The sequence below is a fragment of the Sciurus carolinensis genome, chromosome 4 (assembly GCF_902686445.1).
Source record: "Sciurus carolinensis chromosome 4, mSciCar1.2, whole genome shotgun sequence".
Taxonomy (NCBI): domain Eukaryota; kingdom Metazoa; phylum Chordata; class Mammalia; order Rodentia; family Sciuridae; genus Sciurus; species Sciurus carolinensis.
In genome coordinates this window covers 130,658,759-130,680,351 of record NC_062216.1, presented here as the reverse complement: position 1 = coordinate 130,680,351, position 21,593 = coordinate 130,658,759, and the positions used below count along the sequence as shown (strand labels likewise).

The window sequence follows — 21,593 nt, the reverse complement described above, 5'->3', positions numbered from 1 at the left end:
TTCTGCATCTATGGGGATGGAGCTCTCTTCTGCTTTTTTGTGGTGGTCCTCACAACATGTGGCTTGACAGTGTGACTTGGATAATTAGTTTATTTCTAAGTGAACTCCATAGTATACTCTCCTGTAGTTTCTTTGATTATGATTCATGGATTTGGGGTAAGAGATGTTAACTATCTCTATAAACCTTATAAGAGTAGGGATACCCTGGCACTTCAGGCAGATGTGATGTAGACAACAGAGTATGTGGGATGTACCCTCTGTGATTACTCCTATTTTGGGAGTGGTACCCCATCAGAAGTTGGGGACTTCCACAGGCACTGTTGATAGTAGCTCTATTCCTTGAAAAAAATTCTGATTCTGGTTGCTCCAGTAGTGTTCAAAGTCCTGAAGCTTTTGTTCTCTAATTAGAGATTGGTGCAGATCCAGGTGCTTCATAGGGAGAGAGAGATGTGAAAATCACAGCTCCCCTTCTGTGGGATTCACCTTCAGTCTTATCAGGCCTATACAATCTAACAAGGCATGGCTGTAATTGGCGTAGAGGACTCGCATTGATGTAATGTCATCAACTGTTGTGTTTTTCCACTCTGCCCATACTGAGAGAGTGTCTGCCCAAGAGCTGGACCTCGGCCTCCCCTATCTCTTCCCACCTGGAAACAGGTTGACAAATTGGGGCTTATATCTCCCTTTTTACATAAATAGAATTGTCTGCCAGGCTTCTAATGGACCTGGGTTGTGGATAGAGGTGAATTTAATTCCTCACAGCAGAGGTAAGGAGGGGGCTGGGCTTAGGGGTCAAAATTGCAGCTTGTTAATTCCTCTCAGTTCTTGACAAACAAATTGGGACTTTGGGGTGGTATATAGGCTGCATCCCATGTTTCTCACCAAACAAGTTAAGGCAGAATATTGAGCACACCAAGAGTATATTCACTCCAGAGGGTGTTATTTTTTGTTTGGTTGGTTTTTGTTTTGTTTTTGAAGTGCTGGGAATAGAACCTAGGATCTCATGCGTGCTAAGCAAGCACTCTACCACTGAGCCACATTCGCAGCATGTCCAGAGGGTTTTAATCTGCATACCCTGGGGCATGGCAAATGTCAGAGCCACAGTAAGCCCTTTTTATTGACAGAGTTTTGGTGGAATGTGGACCTTGCAAGGCCTATATTTACTCCAGAGGGTTTTCATCTTGTACCTGGGGATGTTGTGAATGTCAAAATCCTGCAAATCCCCAGAATGCCTCCAAGGGTAGAGGGAGTATTGAGTCACCAAATTCTGTTCTGGAGAGGAAGGTCCAGGGCCCAGGCAACCAACTAGCCTTCATCTTAGCACCTTCCAACCTGGCCCCATGCAAAACCACACACAACTGGTGTCACTCCACTTCTCAGAGGCAGGATTACTGAACCACCATGCCCTCCACTCCCCTCCATATTGCAGCCTGAGCTCCCCACTATAAATCTTTCAACAGGTTTGTGTCAGAGACATTCTCCCAAGACACCACTGTCTCCTGTGGCTGCCACTGACCAAAGCAGTGGGGTGTCCACGGGGACCCTGAGATGGGCTTATACTGAGTTTTCTGACCCCTTCTCAAGATGGCTCCAGGCTCTAGCACTCAGTTTGCTGAGAGATGCAGTGAATTTCTTCTCTAAAACTGACTTGCTGTGCAGACTCTGGGCCACCTATTTACTCCAGCCATTTGTCTGCAGGGTGCAGCCCTCTGCACTGCACTGTCTGTTTCTCTTTCACCTTAGTCCCTTAGAAGGGAAAGACCCTGTCCCCCGACAGATACGCCAGATGCGAGGGTATTCTGCTTCTCTTGCTTTGTTCTCCCTTGTCTCAACTCCACCAAGTTCCATTTTCTGTGTTATCAATCTCCAGTGCTCACCCACAGCCAATCACCTCTACAAGCATTTACACACTTGTCATAGGGTTTCCATCCAGAGGATGAGCAAAGTAGTGTTAGGTATCTCTATTCTGCCATCTAGAGCCTCATTCTGTGGATTTGTTTTGTTTGTTTCTGTTTCTAACTGATAAAAGCCACTGCAAGACAGCAAGCTGCTGACATCTGACCCTCCCTCACCTGTCACAGGTCCATTCCTATTTTTTACAAGGAAACAGATCCTCCCCAGCGGCTCCAGAAAGGAGCACAGTCCTACCAAACCATAGGAATGTCATAATCTGACTGAACCAGATCCTGATCTCCCCTTTGCCTTCTTCTCCGCTTAGCTGACTTCTCATCTCTTGAGACTGAGCATAAACTTTCTGTCCTCTGAAAACTCTTAGTTTTATCTGTGCAGGTTATAATTTTTTTTAAAAAATGAGGAGGATCATGTTATATTCCTTGTTAATAAGTTTTAATAATTGAATTGAGAAATCATCATTTGATGGAGTATATAAAGGACAATAAAATTGCTTTCTTGTCACTGCTTTTAAAAAGGAATATGAGCATTCACTAGGATCCATCTATATTCACATCCACGAAATCTACCTTAGTCCTCTCCTTCTTGGGGTACACAGACACATAGTGAGCACCACACAGAGCCTGGCAGGGTTGAATTCCAATTTGTGGCTGTTCAGAGTCAGACAAATAAGCAATATGCTCATCCCTAACTAAGGACACGAGATGTAGAGGGCCAGAAACTGAAAACAGAAGATTTCAAGGGAAATTTGAAAGGTAACAAAAAGATTCTAAACATAAAGTTTAAAGCCAGAACCAAGTTTAAGAAGTAAATAGCAGGATTCATAAGCTGTTTTAAATTTTGTCCGCAAATACTTTGATACTTCTTTAACTAAATGGCAGAATTTAATTCCTCTCCCCTTGAGTGTGGGGTGAGTCATCCCTCTAATGAATAGAACATGGACTAGTCAAAAAAGACATTATAGATTATTGCTCCTTTTCCTCCTTCTTTTTCTCCCCCAGCCCCATATCACTTTCTATGGAAGAAGGCAGGGGCTCATGTAGCATATGGGGAGGCTCACGTGGTGAGGAGCTGAGGCCTCCTGCCAATATCCACATGAGAGAGTCATCTTGGAAGCAGATTCCCAAACCTTCAGATAACTACAAACCAGCCAACATCTTGACCACCACCTCAGGAGAGTCTCAGAACCAAAACCACTCAGTTAAGTTGCTCTCAAATTCCTAATCATAGAAATTATGAGATAAACATATAATGTTATTTTAAGTCACTATGAGATACAGTCCTACAGCAAAGATTTTAAGTTGGAAATCAAGATCCAGAATCGGTATACAAATATATTCTTCAGTTTATTATGGTATTTTTTTTTCTTAGCCAAAATTTTTAAATCCTTAAATTTAATCTAGATTGCCAGTCTTGCTCAAAAATTTGGCAACACAAAGCCTGGCATTCATTCTGAAAACCATCAGTGAGAGCTGAGAAACAGCTTTCAGTATATAAGAGGCATGCTTTCCCCAGTTCATCTCAGTCCCCACTGACCCCTACCCATTCCATGTGGACACCAAGGGTCATTACCATTTAGATGTTTTCACTGTTGTTTCTCTTTTATGACAGAAATATTCACAGTTCTCATATCTTCATCAACGTTTTAAACAGAAGATATACTGAAAGTGTGTTTTAAGAAATCTAGGAGAAAACTTATTTCTTGGGGGGAATAAAGAATATCCCTGCATATCTAATATGCCATTGCTGTGTATCTGCACCAAATACATACAATCTAAGATTCCCTTTTATTTCCTCTGGTGACTTTGCTCATCTAGGCTATCTGGTCTCTGTAGGTAAGGGCGTTTGCTAACCTCTTTCCCCCACTCCTGACCCAGGCTCTTTGAAATGGGACTAGGGATTATATATGAGCTTGTAGATTTAGCTTTTCAATGGCTTAAATATTGCAGCCAACATTAAACCTTTCTTCTTATATTGCTTGTATTGAGAATAACCTTGCTGATATCATAGCATCTATTAAATCTTTTTCTAGTTTTGTACTTAAAATAATTGTAGAGACTGAGTTTCTTATTGCTGATTTAAATTATGTCTGAATATAGCTATATCAACTAATCAGAGATAATACTAGATAACAATTCCTACTTACCATAAATGTACATATTTTTCTACTACTCATAGTTCCATGGGATTAAGCAAACTATAGCACATAGGCCAAATCTGGTCCACTACCAGCTTTTGTAAATAAAGTTTTATTAAAACACAGCCACACTTATGGACCTATTGTATTATCTGTGGTACTTTTGTACCACAGGAACTCAGCTGAGTAACTGTGAGAGAGACTATATGACTTGCAAACCTAAAATATTTACTATCTAGCCCTTTGTATGTAGCTGACTCCTGAACAAGAACATTTCAGTGGTCAATAAACTAAGAATTCACTGGTCTTTCAAAGAATACAAGTTGGGAAGGACAAAACCATGCTCCATCCAGAAAAATATGAAGATAATTCATAATCAATGACTCTGAAGTTTCCTTCATCTTACAAGTGGCCATGGAACAAATTTTTAAGTTGAAAATTAGCTTACCGTGGCTAGTTTCTGAACATCTTCATCTGATGCTCCCAGAGATGCCAGACCTATTTCTTGTGAAAACTGAGCAAACTTAGGATCTGCAAGTAGTGGAACATGTCCCAAGAGTTCATGGCATGTGTCTCTGAAAAGAAAAAAACATTACAAAGACATGTTCACCAGTAGAACAAAGACATGTATCACCAGTAGAACAAGAATAAAATCTGAAATATAACCTTGTTACTGTAATTAATTACCACTATTCATACTTTAATAGCTCTGAAATTCAGAGGTATATTACTATTAATGACATCTTAAGTTATATCATATACAATACTTTAAATAAAAGCCACCTTTATTTTCAAGTGCTAAACACATGATGTTTTGTTATATACATTGCTTCTTTTAATCCTCAAAACAACCTTAGAAAATTAAAGTAACTAATTAGTGCAAGATCCTACTGATCCTATTGCTGTAGCAAACTATAGCAACAATCCAAAACTGGCACAGTGCCTGTTTTTATAAAGTTTTATTAGAACACAGACACATCCATTTGTTTATGTATTGTCTGTGGCCACTTTTGACTACAACTGCAGAGGTGAGTAGTTGCAACTGAAATCACATTGCCTGACAATCCTAAAATAACTACTCACTGACCCTTTACAAAAAAAGTTTGCTGATTCTTATTATATATAGTGTTAAACTAAATTAAATTTCAGCCTGAGAATACCCCCATACTTGAGTCCTTCTGTAATGAATCACAACCTAACTTAGTACATGAACTAACAGAAAGTCTAACTTAGGAGCATGTTCTTATTAAAAAAAAAAAAAAAAAAGCTGAGTTTTAGTCAACCCCAACATTTCTGCTTCCTTCCCACAGATGTCTGACCACCTTGCAGCCCTGGAATTCTTTGACCTTCTGTGGTTCTAGAGTTTGCCCAATTCTGAAATTATGAATAAAAATCAATTAGCATTTTAAAACTAGTACTGGGGATGTAGCTCAGTGGTAGGGTGCTAGACTAGTATGCCCAAGACCCAGGGTTCAATCTCCAGTCCTGCAAAAGATAAAAAATTTAAGCTAAATTTATTGTGATTTTGTCTTTTGATTAGAAAGAAAGCCAAAATTATAATTCAGCTTGTCATGATTTATAAGTTCATGCTTCTAATTCTTACATTTGTATGCATCCCTGTGTTTGGAAGACACTAGGAAACCATAGAGGGTCATATTGTCATTATCAAAGTGGCTTTTCCATAGAGAATTTGTCCCACTATTATATGAGCCACTTCCTTCAGAGGGCACCTTGAAAGAATCTCCAAGTTCTCTAACTGGTAACTGAACTAGGTAATAGTAAAAGTTTGGAACTTCTCTCAATGTCCTCAGCTTCCACATGGTGTTGGATAAGTGGGAAAAGGAGAGAGATATGTGTCACAGCAAAAAAGGCTGTTGCCTACCTGAGTCCTTACTATGAAGAAGGAACTGTTCCTTCATACCAAGTTGAAGTGGGATGAATTTTCCTGTGACTCTCTGGCATGGATGGAGATGCAGCAACATTTCATTTTCTTGACCAAAAAAACTAATTAGCCAGTAAGTAATTGTAAGATTTTTTTTTAATTTTACATGTGTTCCTCTGAAGTGTGTCTCTTTAAATAGGTGCTACAGTACATGCCAGGTGCTACCACCATTATTACAAAGAGGAAGTCGGTTGTATAGTCATATGGTTGAAGCAAGTGAATGGTGGTAACTGGCGTAAGATTGATGACCACATAAAACAGATGACATCACTCAGAGAATCATGTTCCCACAACTTGAACCACATCCTCAAAATTGGCCAGACACTTGGTAAACATATCAGCTTAGAGGGCAGCCAAGTGAGACTATGTGGACAGGACTTAGGAAGAAACTAGATTCATCCTTTGACAACCGTATGCCAATAGCCTCCTTTTTTGCACAGAATGTGAATACATGGAGGTCATTCTCCAAGCACATTGCTTATAGCAAAGAATCAGATTTACTGTATTTTAGAACTTAAAGGAATATATAAGTGTTATCCAAGACTCTATCTTATCTAATGAAATAAGAAAAAAGAGAAGGGAAAAGAAAGAATATATACTGAGCTGTTATTTACTGGATATCATACTAAATATTTTCATAACACATTATTAACATAATGTTCACTTATAAGGAAGCTTCATTATACCCATTTGACCAATGGGGAAACTAAAATTGAGTAAATTTAAGAATCTTTATCAAGGTCATATCCTTCTTGTAAGAGACAGAGAAAAGATTTATAATTAAATTTTTTCTGACTCCAAAGCTATGTTCTGCCTGCTCTCATTTTAATTTACAGATATGGCATGAATGAGAAAGGGGCACGACTCAGGCTATAGGGAGAGAGTTCAACCAAGTTGGTTAGCATAAAGAAACTGTAGGGCGATCCAGATGGTAGACTAGAGGGTGACTTCATCTCCTGTTGCTCCAGAACCCAGGATTCAAGAAGGGGAGGCACTGAGAGACTCGGACTAAAATAGAGCCATGGGGTGGATCTTGCCCACGGGGTGAAGCTCGGCCTGGGAGGCAGACCCGGATAGGGGCGGCTTATCAGAGTAGGGCAGGGCACCTAGAGTCTTCCCCAGGCAGCCCTGCTCACTCCGGCGGTGGGCTCCTCCCACACAGCCAGGTTCTTGGAGCAGGCCCCCCAGTGAGAGCCTTTCCGCACAGAGCCAGCTCCAAGCCCTGGAACCAGTAGCGGGCTAGGGGCAGCTTTCTTCGGAAGCACTGCATTATCAAGTTCCTCCAAGACTTTAGGCTACTGAAGGCTGGGAGGTGATACACTGGAAATCTACAGGGACACCATAAGCCAATAGAGGAAATCTGCATTATCTCAGAGTCCCATTGACATCTGACCAATATGAGAACAAGGGAAGAAAATGTCCCAAACAAACCTAGATACTATATCAATAAAACTCAATGACAGCACAGCAGAAGAAATGTCAGAAAGGGAGTTCAGAATGTACATAATTAAAACAATCAGGGAAGCAAATGAGGAGATGAAAGAGCAAATGCAGGCATTGAAGGAGGAGATGAAAGAGCAAATGCAGGCATTAAATGATCGCACCAATCAACAGTTAAAAGACCAAATACGGGAAGCAAGAGATCATTTCAATAAAGAGTTAGAGATACTGAAAGAAAAACAAACAGAAATCCTTGAAATTAAGGAAACAATAAACCAAGTTAAAAACTCCATAGAAAGCATAACCAATAGGATAGAACACCTGGAAGACAGAACCTCAGACACTGAAGACAAAATATTTAATCTTGAAACAAAGTTGACCAAACAGAGAAGATGGTAAGAAATCATGAACAGAATCTACAGGAATTATGGGATATCATGAAAAGGCCAAATTTAAGAATTATTGGGATTGAGGAAGGCTCAGAGAAACAAACCAAAGGAATGAACAATCTATTCAATGAAATAATATCAGAAAATTTCCCAAATATGAAGAATGAAATGGAAAACCAAGTACAAGAGGCTTATAGGACTCCAAATATACAAAATGACAACAGACCCACACCAAGGCACATTATTATGAAAATACCTAACATACAAAATAAAGACAGAATTTTAAAGGCCGTGAGAGAAAAGAATCAAATTACATTCAGGGGGAAACCAATAAGAATATCAGCAGATTTTTCAATCCAGACCCTAAAAGCTAGAAGGGCCTAGAACAACATTTACCAAGCCCTGAAAGAAAACGGATGCCAACCAAGAATCTTATACCCAGCAAAACTTACTTTCAGATTTGACGACGAAATAAGATCCTTCCATGACAAACAAAAGCTAAAGGAATTTACAAAAAGAAAGCCATCATTATACAACATTCTCAGCAAAATATTCCATGAGGAAGAGATGAAAAACAACGATACAAATCAGCAACGGGAGGAACTAGCCTAAAGGAATAGCCAAATAAAGGAGAAACCAAGTCATGTCAAAAAACAAATATGAGTCAAATGACTGGGAATACAAATCATATCACAATAATAACCCTGAAAGTTAATGGCCTGAACTCATCAATCAAAAGACATAGACTGGCAGATTGGATTAAAAAGAAAAATCCAACAATATGCTGCCTGCAAGAGACTCATCTCATAGAAAGAGATACCCATAGACTAAAGGTGAAAGGATGGGGAAAAACATACCATGCACACGGACACAGCAAAAAAGCTGGAGTATCCATCCTCATTTCAGATAATGTGGACTTCAAGCCAAAACTAGTCAGAAGGGATAAAGAAGGACATTTCATACTGCTTAAGGGAAGCATAAATCGGCAAGACATAACAATCATAAATATCTATGCCCCGAACAGTGGCTCATCCATGTACGTCAAACAAATCCTTCTCAATTCCAGAAATCAAATAGACCACAACACAATATACTAGGCGATTTTAACACACCTCTCTCACCACTGGATAGATCTTCCAAACAAAAATTGAATAAAGAAACCATAGATCTCAATAACACAATCAAAAATTTAGACCTAACCAACATATATAGAATATACCATCCAACAAAGAACGAATACACTTTCTTCTCAGCAGCACATGGATCCTTCTCTAAAATAGACCATATTTTATGCCACAAAGCTACTGTTAGCAAATACAAGAAGATAGAGATACTACCTTGTACTCTATCAGATCATAATGGATTGAAATTAGAAATAAATGACAGAATAAAAAACAGAAACTTCTCCAATACCTGGAGATTAAATAATACACTATTATATGATGAATGGATAACAGAAGACAGCAGGAGGGAAATAAAAAAATTCTTAGAAGTAAACGAGAACAAAGACACATCATATCAAAATCTCTGGGACACTATGAAAGCAGTACTTAGAGGAAGATTTATTTCATGGGGCTCATTCAACAAAAGAAGTAGTACTCAACAAATAAATGACTTAACACTACAGCTCAAAACCCTAGAAAAAAAGACCAACACCAAAAGTACTAGAACACAGGAAATAGTTAAAATCAGAGCCGAAATCAATGAAATTGAAACAAAAGAAACAATCGGAAAAATTAACAAAATAAATAGTTGGTTCTTTGAAAAAATAAATAAAATTGATAAGCCCTTAGCCACACTAACAAGAGGGAGAAAACTCAAATTACTAAAATTCGGAATGAACAAGGAAATATAACAACAGACATGAGTGAAATACAAAACATAATTAGAAGCTATTTTGAAAATCTATACTCCAACAAAACACAAAACCTCGAAGACATCAAGTTTCTAGAGACATATGAATTACCTAAACTGAACGAGGAGGACATACACAATTTAAATAAATCAATTTCAAGCAATAAAATAGAAGAGGTCATCAAAAGCCTACCAACAAAGAAAAGTCCAGGACCAGATGGGTTCTCAGCCGAGTTCTACAAAACCTTTATAAGAAGAGCTCATTCCAATACTCCTCAAAGTATTCCATGAAATAGAAGAGGAGGGACCCCTCCCAAACTCATTCTATGAAGCCAATATCACCCTGATACCTAAACCAGACAGAGACACATCGAGGAAAGAAAATTTCAGACCAATATCCTTAATGAACATTGACACAAAAATTCTCAACAAAATTTTAGCAAATCGCATACAAAAATATATTAAAAAGATAGTGCACCACGATCAAGTGGGTTTTATCCCAGGGATGCAAGGTTGGTTCAACATCCGGAAATCAATAAATGTCATTCACCATATCAACAGACTTAAAGTTAAGAATCACATGATTATTTCAATAGATGTAGAAAAAGCATTTGATAAAATACAGCACCCCTTCATGCTCAAAACACTAGAAAAAATTGGGGTAGTGGGAACATTCCTTAACATTGTAAAGGCCATCTACACTAAGCCCATGGCCAATATCATTCTAAATGGTGAAAACCTGAAAGCATTCCCCTAAAAACTGGAACAAGGCAGGGATGCTCTTTCACCACTTCTATTCAACATCATCCTTGAGACTCTAGCCAGAGCAATTAGACAAACCAAAAAAATTAAAGGGATACGAATTGGAAAAGAAGAACTCAAACTATCCCTGTTCGCTGATGACATGATTATATATTTAGAGGAACCTGGAAATTCCACCAGAAAACTTTTAGAACTCATAAGTGAATTCAGTAAAGTAGCAGGTTACAAGATCAATGCTCATAAATCCAATGCATTTTTATACATTCTTATACATTTTATACATTTTATACATCTTATACATTTTATACATTTTTATACATTCTCTTCAGAAAGAGAAATTAGGAAAACTACCCCATTCACAATAGCATCGAAAAAAATAAAATACTTGGGAATCAATCTCACAAAAGAGGTGAAAGACCTCTACAATGAGAACTACAGAACACTAAAGAAAGAAATTAAAGAAAACCTTAGAAAATGGAAAGATCTCCCATGTTCTTGGATAGGAAGAATTAATATTGTCAAAATGGCCATACTACCTAAAGTGCTATACAGATTCAATGCAATTCCAATTAAAATCCCAATGATGTACCTTACAGAAATAGACCAAGAAATTATGAAATTCATCTGGAAGAATAAGAAACCCAGAATAGCTAAAGCAATCCTCAGTAGAAAGAGCGAAGCAGGGGGTATTGCAATACCAGATCTTCAACTCTATTACAAAGCAATAGTAACAAAAACGGCATGGTATTGGTACCAAAATAGACAGGTAGATCAATGGTACAGAATAGAGGACATGGACACAAACCCAAATAAATACAATTTTCTCATACTAGACAAAGGGTCCAAAAATATGCAATGGAGAAAAGATAGTCTCTTCAACAAATGGTGCTGGGAAAACTGGAAATCCATATGCAACAGAATGAAATTAAACCCCTATCTCTCACCCTGCACAAAACTAAACTCAAAATGGATCAAGGACCTCAGAATCAGACCAGAGACCCTGCATCTTATAGAAGAAAAAGTAGGTCCAAATCTTCAACTTGTTGGCTTAGGATCAGACTTCCTTAACAGGACTCCCATAGCACAAGAAATAAAAGCAAGAATCAACAACTGGGATAGATTCAAACTAAAAAGCTTTCTCTCAGCAAAAGAAACTATCAGTAATGTGAAGAGAGAGCCTACAGAGTGGGAGAATATCTTTGCCACTCATAGTTTAGATAGAGCGCTAATTTCCAGAATCTATAAAGAACTCAAAAAACTCTACACCAAGAATACAAATAATCCAATCAACAAATGGGCTAAGGAAATGAACAGACACTTCACAGAAGATCTACAAGCAATCAACAAACATATGGAAAAATGTTCAACATCTCTAGTAATAAGAGAAATGCAAATCAAAACCACCCTAAGATTCCATCTCACCCCAATTAGAATGGCGATTATCAAGAATACAAGCAACAACAGGTGTTGGCGAGGATGTGGGGAAAAAGGTACACTCATACATTGCTGGTGGAGTTGCAAATTAGTGCAGCCACTCTGGAAAGCAGTATGGAGATTCCTCAGAAAGCTTGAATGGAACCACCATTTGACCCAGCTATTCCACTCCTTGGCCTATGCCCAAAGGACTTAGAATCAGCATAGTACAGAGATACAGCCACATCATTGTTCATTGCTGCTCAATTCACCATAGCCAGATTGTGGAACCAACCTAGATGCCCTTCAGTTGATGAATGGATAAAGAAACTGTGGCATATATATATACAATGGAATATTACTCCGCCATGAAGAATGATAAAATTATGGCATTTGCAGGCAAATGGATGAAAGTGGAGAATATCATGCTAAGTGAGATAAGCCAATCTCAAAAAACTAAAGGATGAATGATCTCACTAATAAGCGGATGAGGACATATAATGGGGGGTGGGAGGTGTTAGCGTTAGGGTTAGGGTTTGGTTTAGGGTTAGGGATAAGGAGGGTGGTAAGAATGGAGGAAGGAAGGACGGTATAGAGGGAAAAGAGGAATGGGAGGGGTGGGGGGAAGGGAAAAATAACAGAATGAATCAAAGAACATTGCCCTATGTAAATTTATGATTACACAAATGGTATGCCTTGACTCCATGTACAAATAGAGAAAAAACATGTATCCCATTTGTTTACAATAATAAAAAAAAAAAAGAAAGAAAAAAGAAACTGTAGTATGTCCTAAGTCTCTCCCCACCACACAGGAGTGCAGAACTCTCCAAATCACTTGAGGCACATTTTAAAAAATGCCTAAGGGCTAGGCCCCACCTAAGACCAGTTCAGTCAGGCTCTCTGAAATAGATATGAGCATCTTTTCTTTTTTTATTTAAGCTCCCCAGGTGATAAGAAGACATAGCCAGGGATGAGACCCCTTCTTATAACTGACACTAGGAGCTATCTTAGTAGGTTTTAAACAACTAGTATTTAAAACTAAAGCTGAATGTGATTATGTAATTTTAAGTTGCCTAAGTTTAGTTCCACTAAAATCACGTCATGATAGTGGAGAATAAGGAAGGTGACAGAAAGGTGAAGAGGTAACTAATTACTCTTGCACATACATTAGGTTTGGTTACAGGTCTAACTTCTATGCTGGGTATAGACCCCATAAATTCATTCTTGTGATCAATTTTTTTGAGCCAGCACCAATGTTGGAATTCAGGTGGAGTGGCCCACCATAGAAAATCTGACTACCACCATTTTAACAAATGATATAAATACTGAAGCACCCTGCTGATCCCAGAAGAAGATATGGCAACAATAATTCCAAGTTAGACCAGATGTCAAACCCCAGGAAAATTCTGAAAACAGTATTAAGTCATAGTATGGACAAAAAACAGTGATCAAAAACTAAAATAACAGTTCTAGCGAAAGCTTACTAAAGGCTGGACAATGATAAGTGCTTCATATATAAGAAGAGAATAGGGTAGGTCATGGCTACAGCAGCAGGGGACCCTTAGTGCCTTTGTATACTTAACTTTGTGAGCTTGTCAAATACTTCAAAAAGGCTGATGCAGAAGACAGAAGACAGTCCCCTATCTACCAAGGTACTAATGGAGCCCAAAAGCAAAGAAAAAAGTTGGCAGTTACAAAGGTAAAAAGAAATTACTAGAGGTCCAAAGACATTAAGGAGTCAATTTTCCATGGCAGAAAAGGAGCTATCACCTGGATTTTAAATTAAGGTATTGTTATCAGAAACCTATGACTCACTAGCCAACTTAGGAACTTTTAATAGTATTACAATGACAAAGTAATCCAACTACACACATAACAAAAGAAATTATAGATTTGGAAGAAAAAAATCATACAACATAACAGAATAAGTTATATTGTTTCATTAAGAATGAAAGCCTGAAGCAAGATGTCTAATAGTATTATTAATGGAATATTAGGAATGCCCTTTGCTCTAAGTAGAAATGATTGTGCTGTATTTCACACATCAACTCCTTCTCCATGTGGAGACCCTAGGAAAGAACTATCCCCCAGATCCTGAACAAAGTATGGATTGAGTGTACAGTAACCTCACTTCTCACAGAGACAAGGCTTTAAGTTCCTATATTTCAAGACCAGGAATGAGATTATTATCTTTTCTGGGTCTGGTAGAAACACCATACTATTCTCTATTGCTCTGAAATAAACGCCATATTATTCTTTATTGCACCATCTTTGGTTAAGGCATTTGTAGACAAAGGACACAAAAATGCCTGGAAACACTTCAACCAAAGAACAAATAAAAAAAATTGTTTAAGAAAACAATTCATTAACTCTGCAAACTTATATTTTCTTTAGTTTCTTTGAGACTAAAGCACTTAGAATCCAAGTTGGCCACCACTTTGGTAGAGCTGAGAGTTTCCATGCTATGGGGAATCTGAGGGAGACTGCAGACCACAAAACCTTCCCTCCAACCTTGGCACTAATTAAGGTCTACTGGGTTGAAATTATGCTATTTCACCCTATTTTACAATGCGTCCACGTCCTGCACGTAAAGTAGTTTGAGATCCCTGTGTTGGTTGTATCATCCACAGTTGGACCCCTGAGTATATAATTAGGAACAGGTTTCCAGTGTGAGTCTACAACTATTGCTTTATCTCACCAAATCTCTTTTAAAAGATTCAATTATTTGGTCATAATTGCACCTGTCATCACAGGCTGCCTCCAATCTGCACATCGGCAAACTTTTCTCTTTTTAATTCCCATCCCTTTCATGCATTTCACCTGAATAATACTTTTCAGACTCCTTTTCACAAAAGAGCTCTGTTCACGGGAAACGTAGGACTTTTCAAAACTGTTAACACTGTAAAACATCGTGTCTCTTTAAAAAAAAAAAAAATAGCGAGAGCTGATATCAGACACTAGACTTTTGCTGCTCTAAATTGGAATCTTCTCTGATAAGCCCTGTTAGGAGGATTCTAAAGCCTGCCAAGATAGGCAGGCCCACAAAAGGGCCTGGGCAAAATGTCTCCAGGGAATTCTTAAATCATTCGAAGAAAGTTGCGATCATTTTGCTGCAGGGAAATAAGGGTCCTGGTTGTTAAGTCCAAATTCAAAATGAGTCTGGCATTTTTCTCCTCTTATCAGTTTTCCAAGCTGACTCCTCGTGTTCAGTATTGAACAACTCCTTTTTATTTTTGTCGTAAATTAAAGCCTTTAAGAGGCAGTGAGTGAGCATCCTGCCTTTGCTTCCCATCCCAAATAGGGTACATCTGTCTTTTAAAACATTTTTCTATAGGTTTTGTTTGTTCTACATGACAGAAGCCAACACTTTAGCAAAATCATGGAGAGAAGGGAGGATGAGTGGGAAGGGTGCAGAGGGTGAGCTGAGCCAAAATCAAGTATTTCTTCAGCTTTCACACAACATTTGGTGGGTAAATGCAAGTAGTCTGGGATAACACACCAGGATGCGTAGCAGGCGGATGACTTGGTTTGTTTTCACCTCACTAAGATGATAACAGGAATTAATTTGGTATTGAAGTAATTTTTTTCTCAAGGCTTGCTTTGGAGCTATGTACGAACTTTCTTTAGTTTAGATTTTAAAATAGCATACTGTAAAATCAGGCCCAGATAAGATTTTTGGCAGCTCTTGGGATGACTCTCTCTTTTGGCCATCTCACAGGGTAGATAAATACAAGTTTAGCCATCTTTTTACAAAACCCAAGCCCGATACATGCATGTGGCCCTGGAAGAAACCTTTACTTTCCCCTACTAGGAATTTAAGGAAGGCCACCAATGTTACTCTTCACTAGGATTCTTTTGAGACTGGCAGACTTTATAGTTATCTTCCTTAAAATTCAGTCCCAGAAACATCTATTGTGTGCCTATTATGTACCAGGGACTATATTAGGGATTGAGACTGAAAAGTAAATAATTTTAGAATTATTTTAGAAAAACTTTAGAAAAACAATTTTAGAAAAACTCTTAGTAAACGTCATCTTATGGTTTCATTAAAAGACAAAGAGCAAGTACTAATGTTTCTGATCTAACCAATGAAGTAGTTTCCAGTTCTTCCAAGGGTTACAAAGCAACTGCAATGGAACTTCTGGTGATATGTCACAAGTCCCCCACCATTTTTGAGACATTTCCTATTCGAGAAATAAGACTCGTTTAACTTTCCCTCCTGTTCCCCAATTTCACTAAAATTGAGGCAGCAGTATAACATAAGAGTTAAAGGCATGTACATAGTCAGACTTAAGTTGATTTCTCATGCAGGCAAATTACTTACAGCAGTACCGTCTGATAGAATTTTCTGCAATGATGAAAATGTTCTCTATTTGTGCTAACCAATATCATAGCCACTTGGCAAAGATGTCTACAGAACACTTAAAATGTGGCCACTGACTGAATGAATGGTTTTATTTAATTTTGCTTAAAAAGTGTAAATAGTCACATCTTGCCATACTGACCAGCAGACATAGCCTTTTGCTCATTTATAAAACAGAGATTACAAGGGTCCCTATCTCTTGATATTCTTAAATGATGTAAGTTGAAAGTTCCCATGAGTTAAGTATTGTCATTCATATTACATTAAACTATGTTTTGACCTAAGTTTATTGTACTCAAATGAATTTTTCCCTTTTTCATGGAATTGTATCAGGTAAGAAGCAGTAAGCTTCTCTGGGCAAGAGGTCATGCCACACTCCTCTTTGGGTTCCCTGTGCTTATAAAAGCCTGGCACATGAGAAATGCCAATAACTGATTTTTGAACTCAGCTGAATAGAGCAGGTGTTGATAGGGCTCTATTGCTCCAAATAGAAGTGAATCCAAGTGAAACCCAAGTATGGTTCTCCTAATTTCCAGTGTCGCATATGGGCTTTAGACCAGATCGGGGTTTGGCTGTTTTCTAGTTGTGTGGCCTTAGGGAAATTACCTGACTTCTTTGAACCTTGGAATTGCCATCTGTAAAATGGCAACAGACCTGCACACCTCACAGAGGTGAGTGGAATGATGCCAACGAGCAGAATGTGAGTGGAAATAGCATAAACCTTTTGTCTCTCTTGTGGTGGCTTCTGCGTCTGTCCTGTGCATGGATATCATTCTCCACACTGTAGTGAAGAGGCCTGGATGGTGATTACGTTGTGGTTTTTTTTTTTTTTTTTTTACTGAAAATTCAATCACTTTGCATTTCTTCTTCTGAACTTCAATTTTTAAATGCAAATACTCCTTAAAAAACTGCTCCCTGGTCATCTCAGTCTTCCACACCTGAAGGTACCTAATGAACTTCTCCCTGACGACAGGGTGCTGAGGGGATATGAATTTTGATTCAAGTGCAGGTGTTTATGAGCGTTAATTTTGGATTATAGGCATCACACAACGAAGACAATCCTGGGGGCAGCGGGCAGGGAGGCAGAAGGAATCCTGCTTCAAATCAATTAAAAAAAAAAAAGAAATAAAAAGGAAAAGTGGCTGAAGCTTTATCCCAAGTCACTGCAGAGAGGCTCAAAGAGCAAAAACAGGGCTATAGCAGCACTTAGGCACAGATTAAGCTTCACAATGCACAGGTCTTAAATAATGTATAGGATTTTTGTTTTAATAGAATGTGTACTGTTAGCTTGGAGCTCTTGAGACAATAGGCTCTGCAATAGGGGTTCTTTTTGCTTTTAGGCATATCACAAAATGAGACACAATATAATGATTGAAAACTTGGGAGTCCAGGTCTAGGAATATGAACCTTATAAATAAGGATGTGCTAGAATTTTATGAGGCACATCAGCCTCCAATGAATTTAAGAGGTGTTGAGGAAGAGTGCACCTATTTGGTATTTTTATCAAGCTTTTTTCTCTCCAAAGATCAAAGCATTATTTCATCATCCCTCACACAGGGAGGTTAAATGGCTTGCCAATGTCACACTGAGAGCTGATGGCAGGATCCGGTTTTCTGGCCTGCAGTCCCAGGTCCTTCTCCCTCAGGACGGTGCATAGCCATCTCCTATCTGCAGTACTACACTGTGGTGAGACCCTATCCCTAGAGGCCCCCAGTGAAACAGGAGATGACTCCTCATGATAAATGAAGCAGATCAGCCATCCTGTGAGGATCAAAGTACAGAACCGGCTTCAAACAAGCCTGGTAGACCATGCCACACCTGACTTCAGGAAAGCCCAATAGCAACAATACCCATGATAGCAAGGGCTTAAGTCCCACGAGTTTGCAGACCCAGAATCTCTCAGGTGGGTATAAGGAGAGAATGTCCAGAAAGGCAGGATGGTATTTTCCCTCTCCTTGCAGGCCTGGTGAGAGGCATCTGTTCAATCAGACAGCGGGAGCCAACCTTTCCTATAAACACGAAAGCCTGCGTCTTTACCTGCTGATATTATTACTTAACAAACGAGGATGAATGCCTAAGCCCCAAGAAAAGGAAATAAATGACATCTTCTGCCCCTTTTGGAGAGGATTCTGTTCACATAAGCAAGGGCTAAGCATAAAATTCATTCACTTTACTTAGAAGCAGATGAAAAATATTGTCAGAAATAATTCACTTTTATTCTTCTTATAAAATTGAAACACAGTAGCAATTATAAGAAAAATCACCTGACTGCAAAGCCTTTTTTAAACTTTAAAACAGTTATATTTAAAAATAACATTAATTGCCCCTAAACTATTCAACTGTGGGGGGATAAAGATTTCCCTTAATGCAAATGCATTTAGTTGTATTATGGCAATAAACACAGTAATATTAGTCAGTGGTGTTGTGAATTATTTCCTAATCATGCAAGTTAATTTTCAATTTGAAAAGTGGATATCACCAGGGCAGAATATGTGCCCCATTAGTATTTGCTGAAGGACCAGTCATCCCAATGTAGCCCTAAATCTAGAACCCATTGTTTTAATGAATTTATACTATATTGTACCAAGTATACCTTTGTTACTAGTATGCTAAGCATAACATCTGAAACATAAAGTACAATTAATATTTTTAAATGTTTTCATTAAAACATTTTTAAGAAGAAATTTCTGGAGTCAAATTGCTTTATCACTTTGGCAATACCTCTTCTGAAAAAAATAGATATTGTACTGACTTGACCTCAAAGAATGTATGTTTGTATTTTAAATTCCTAGCTGCTTCTCCCTGAAGGTGTGCAGGGGTCGTGCTATGATTGTGTATTTCAGTCCTGCTCTAGGCAATGTTTTATGTTCTGAAGGACAGCTGGCATTGAACCATGAGACACCTGGACTCCTTGGGTCTCCATCCAAAAATCTAGGCCAAGGTGGGGTTTGGCCTAAATTGAAAAGAACAAGATTTAGTTATTACAAAGATACATAATACATGCAATATTTTAGAAACAGGATTTTGTTTTCCTGTCCTTTTTCTAGACCTCAGTCAACTCCTAGAAATATGAAGGAAAGCATGAAATATGGGCCCAGGAGAATATGGTTTTAGTCAACTGCATTTCTTGTTAGAGAGTTCTGCATTTTTAAGGTATCATTGGACACTGGGACCACAGACAGCATTGCAAACCACATACACAAGTAAATGTGCACATGCAAATGCAATTAGCAAGTGCCCAACATCCACTTTGCACAAAACACATTAGAGAGTGTCTAGGAACCAAAGACAGAGACCATATTCTCCCTAGAAGGAAGTGCCCAGGGAAGAAAGCCAAATGAACTGAGACAGAGGTACAGGGAATTGGATAAATACAACATGTGAAAATCCAAAGCACTCTGAGAAGAAGCCCGATGTCAGAGACCAGATCAGGCCAAGCCTCTGGAGCAAAGGAATGAGGTAAAGATTCCCTTCCAACTTGATTCTATTCCCTGGATGCCCAAGAATTTCCTGAACTGAATCAGTCCCAGCTTTACTCCTACTCTTCAAAGTAGTGTCTAGAGCAAATCCAGAAACATTCCTGCCCCTCTGGTCCACTGCATCCCTGGGGAAGGAGCACCTATCCACTCCAGACATGGGGAACACACCTACCCATGGCAGTACTTTACACACCTGTACTAGTGCTTAGCAGAAATCACCAAACTCACAGCATTTCTTCCTAATGTGATATTTAAAGTAGTTCAACTGTAATTTTGAACATGTCACAGAAAGACTTATTTTATAAGGTGTGGCAAAGAGTTTTTCTACCTTTCAGGTAGGACAATACTTAGGATTATTACCCAAAGAGAAAAACAAAGGTACTTTGTTTTCACCATGTGAAAGAAGTTAGTCTCTCTTTCTCTTACTCTCCTTTACTCTCTTTCTCCCTTCTTAATAAGGGGGCAATAGAGACAACCTTCCTGCTTTCTTTGGATCCTCTTCTTCAGCTTCATAGTGAATATCATTTTTTTTTCTGAGACTATTTTTATCCCAAAAGCAAAACCAATGAATATGATAGACCATCTACTGGTAGGTGCAGTTTGAAGAGAAGGCTATTCTGGTCTGCGTGACCTAGCTTCACAGTTTTCATTGTTGTCGAATATCCTATCATTAAAGGTTCACAGTTTTGCCTGAAGACACTGAACATGTAAAAATGTCCCGTTCATGGAGAGGTGACCAGCATCAGTCCCTGAAAGCAGAGTAGAGCAGTCAGGACAAGTGGAGGACACTCACCAGCCCAGGGTGCAGCAATTCAGAAAGGGCCTCACTGCAATGCAGGGTGTGCCCGGGACTTCATAGAGACCTGCAGCATTGACTTCTCCACAGAGCTCCCCCTGGGTCTGGGACTCTGTATGTCTCAACCTTGGCACCTCCAACTGGCAGTGCCATGCATGGCTTTATCCCACTCTTGACTCAGTTTTCCCTTTTTATGCCAGGATTAGGGATCCACTACAAGTTCAGTCTGGATCTTCTTGTTTCCTGTGCTGCCTTTGCCAACTGGCCATGAGTTCACTACAGCCATATGAAGGAGCATGGCACATGAACAAATATTTACCAGGCAGTGTTGTAAGGGCTAAAATAGAAGTAGGGTAATATGCTAGAGGAATATCTATCTCTGCCTGGGAGTATCTTCATGGAGCAGGATGCAACTGAGCTGAATCCTAGAAAATTCAAAGGACATCACCAATCATTCACTCCAGACAGAATGAACCACTGTGCAGAAGGCTGGGGGCATGAACTTGCAGGTTCACAAGGATGGTGAGAAGGCCAGTGTGGCTGGAGCAGAAGGTTTCAGAGGGGCCAGGAGGAAGCAGAAACAGTTTAATGAAATCAGACTTTTTTCCCTTTTTGTAGCAGGGAACCGGCCGAAATTAAATAAAGGAATGCTATTTCCAGGTTTGAGTTTTAAAAAAAGGAAAGCAAGTCTACAGATTGTTTCTAAGAGGAGGGAGCACACTTATTGGCAGACAGAAAAGCAACAGGAATACTGCTAGCAGACTTCCTACTCTTCAGCAGTGGTTCCCAGTCAGAGTCGTTGTCGCCCTCTAGGCACACCTTTGGTTACTTTACTGCAGCTGCAGTGGAAGGTAGGGTAGAGGGTACTTTTGAGATCAGTGAGCAGCAACCAGGGATGCTGCCAAACATCCTACAATGTGCAGTACAGCCCCCCACAACAAAGAATGGTCTGGCCCAAAATGTCAATAGTGTCAACCAAGGTTAAGGAGCTGTTCTAAAAGAGCGTGAGATGATCAGAGGGCACAACATGGCTGAGCACACAAACCAACTTTATCCAGAGAGACAAAAAGCAGATCAGAGACACTGTAGGACTTCTATGTTTTTTGT

General features: G+C 39.0%; 1 protein-coding gene across 2 annotated transcripts in view; it reads right to left on the bottom strand.

Annotated features, from left to right (window-relative positions):
- The window catches only part of Tph2 (tryptophan hydroxylase 2), a 102,223-nt gene that overhangs the window by 32,733 nt on the left and 47,897 nt on the right, over positions 1-21,593 (bottom strand). For both annotated transcript variants that reach the window (XM_047550652.1, XM_047550653.1), the window contains exon 8: positions 4,497-4,623. In XM_047550652.1, coding sequence (XP_047406608.1) covers positions 4,497-4,623 — 127 coding nt within the window. The remainder of the gene's footprint in view (positions 1-4,496; positions 4,624-21,593) is intronic.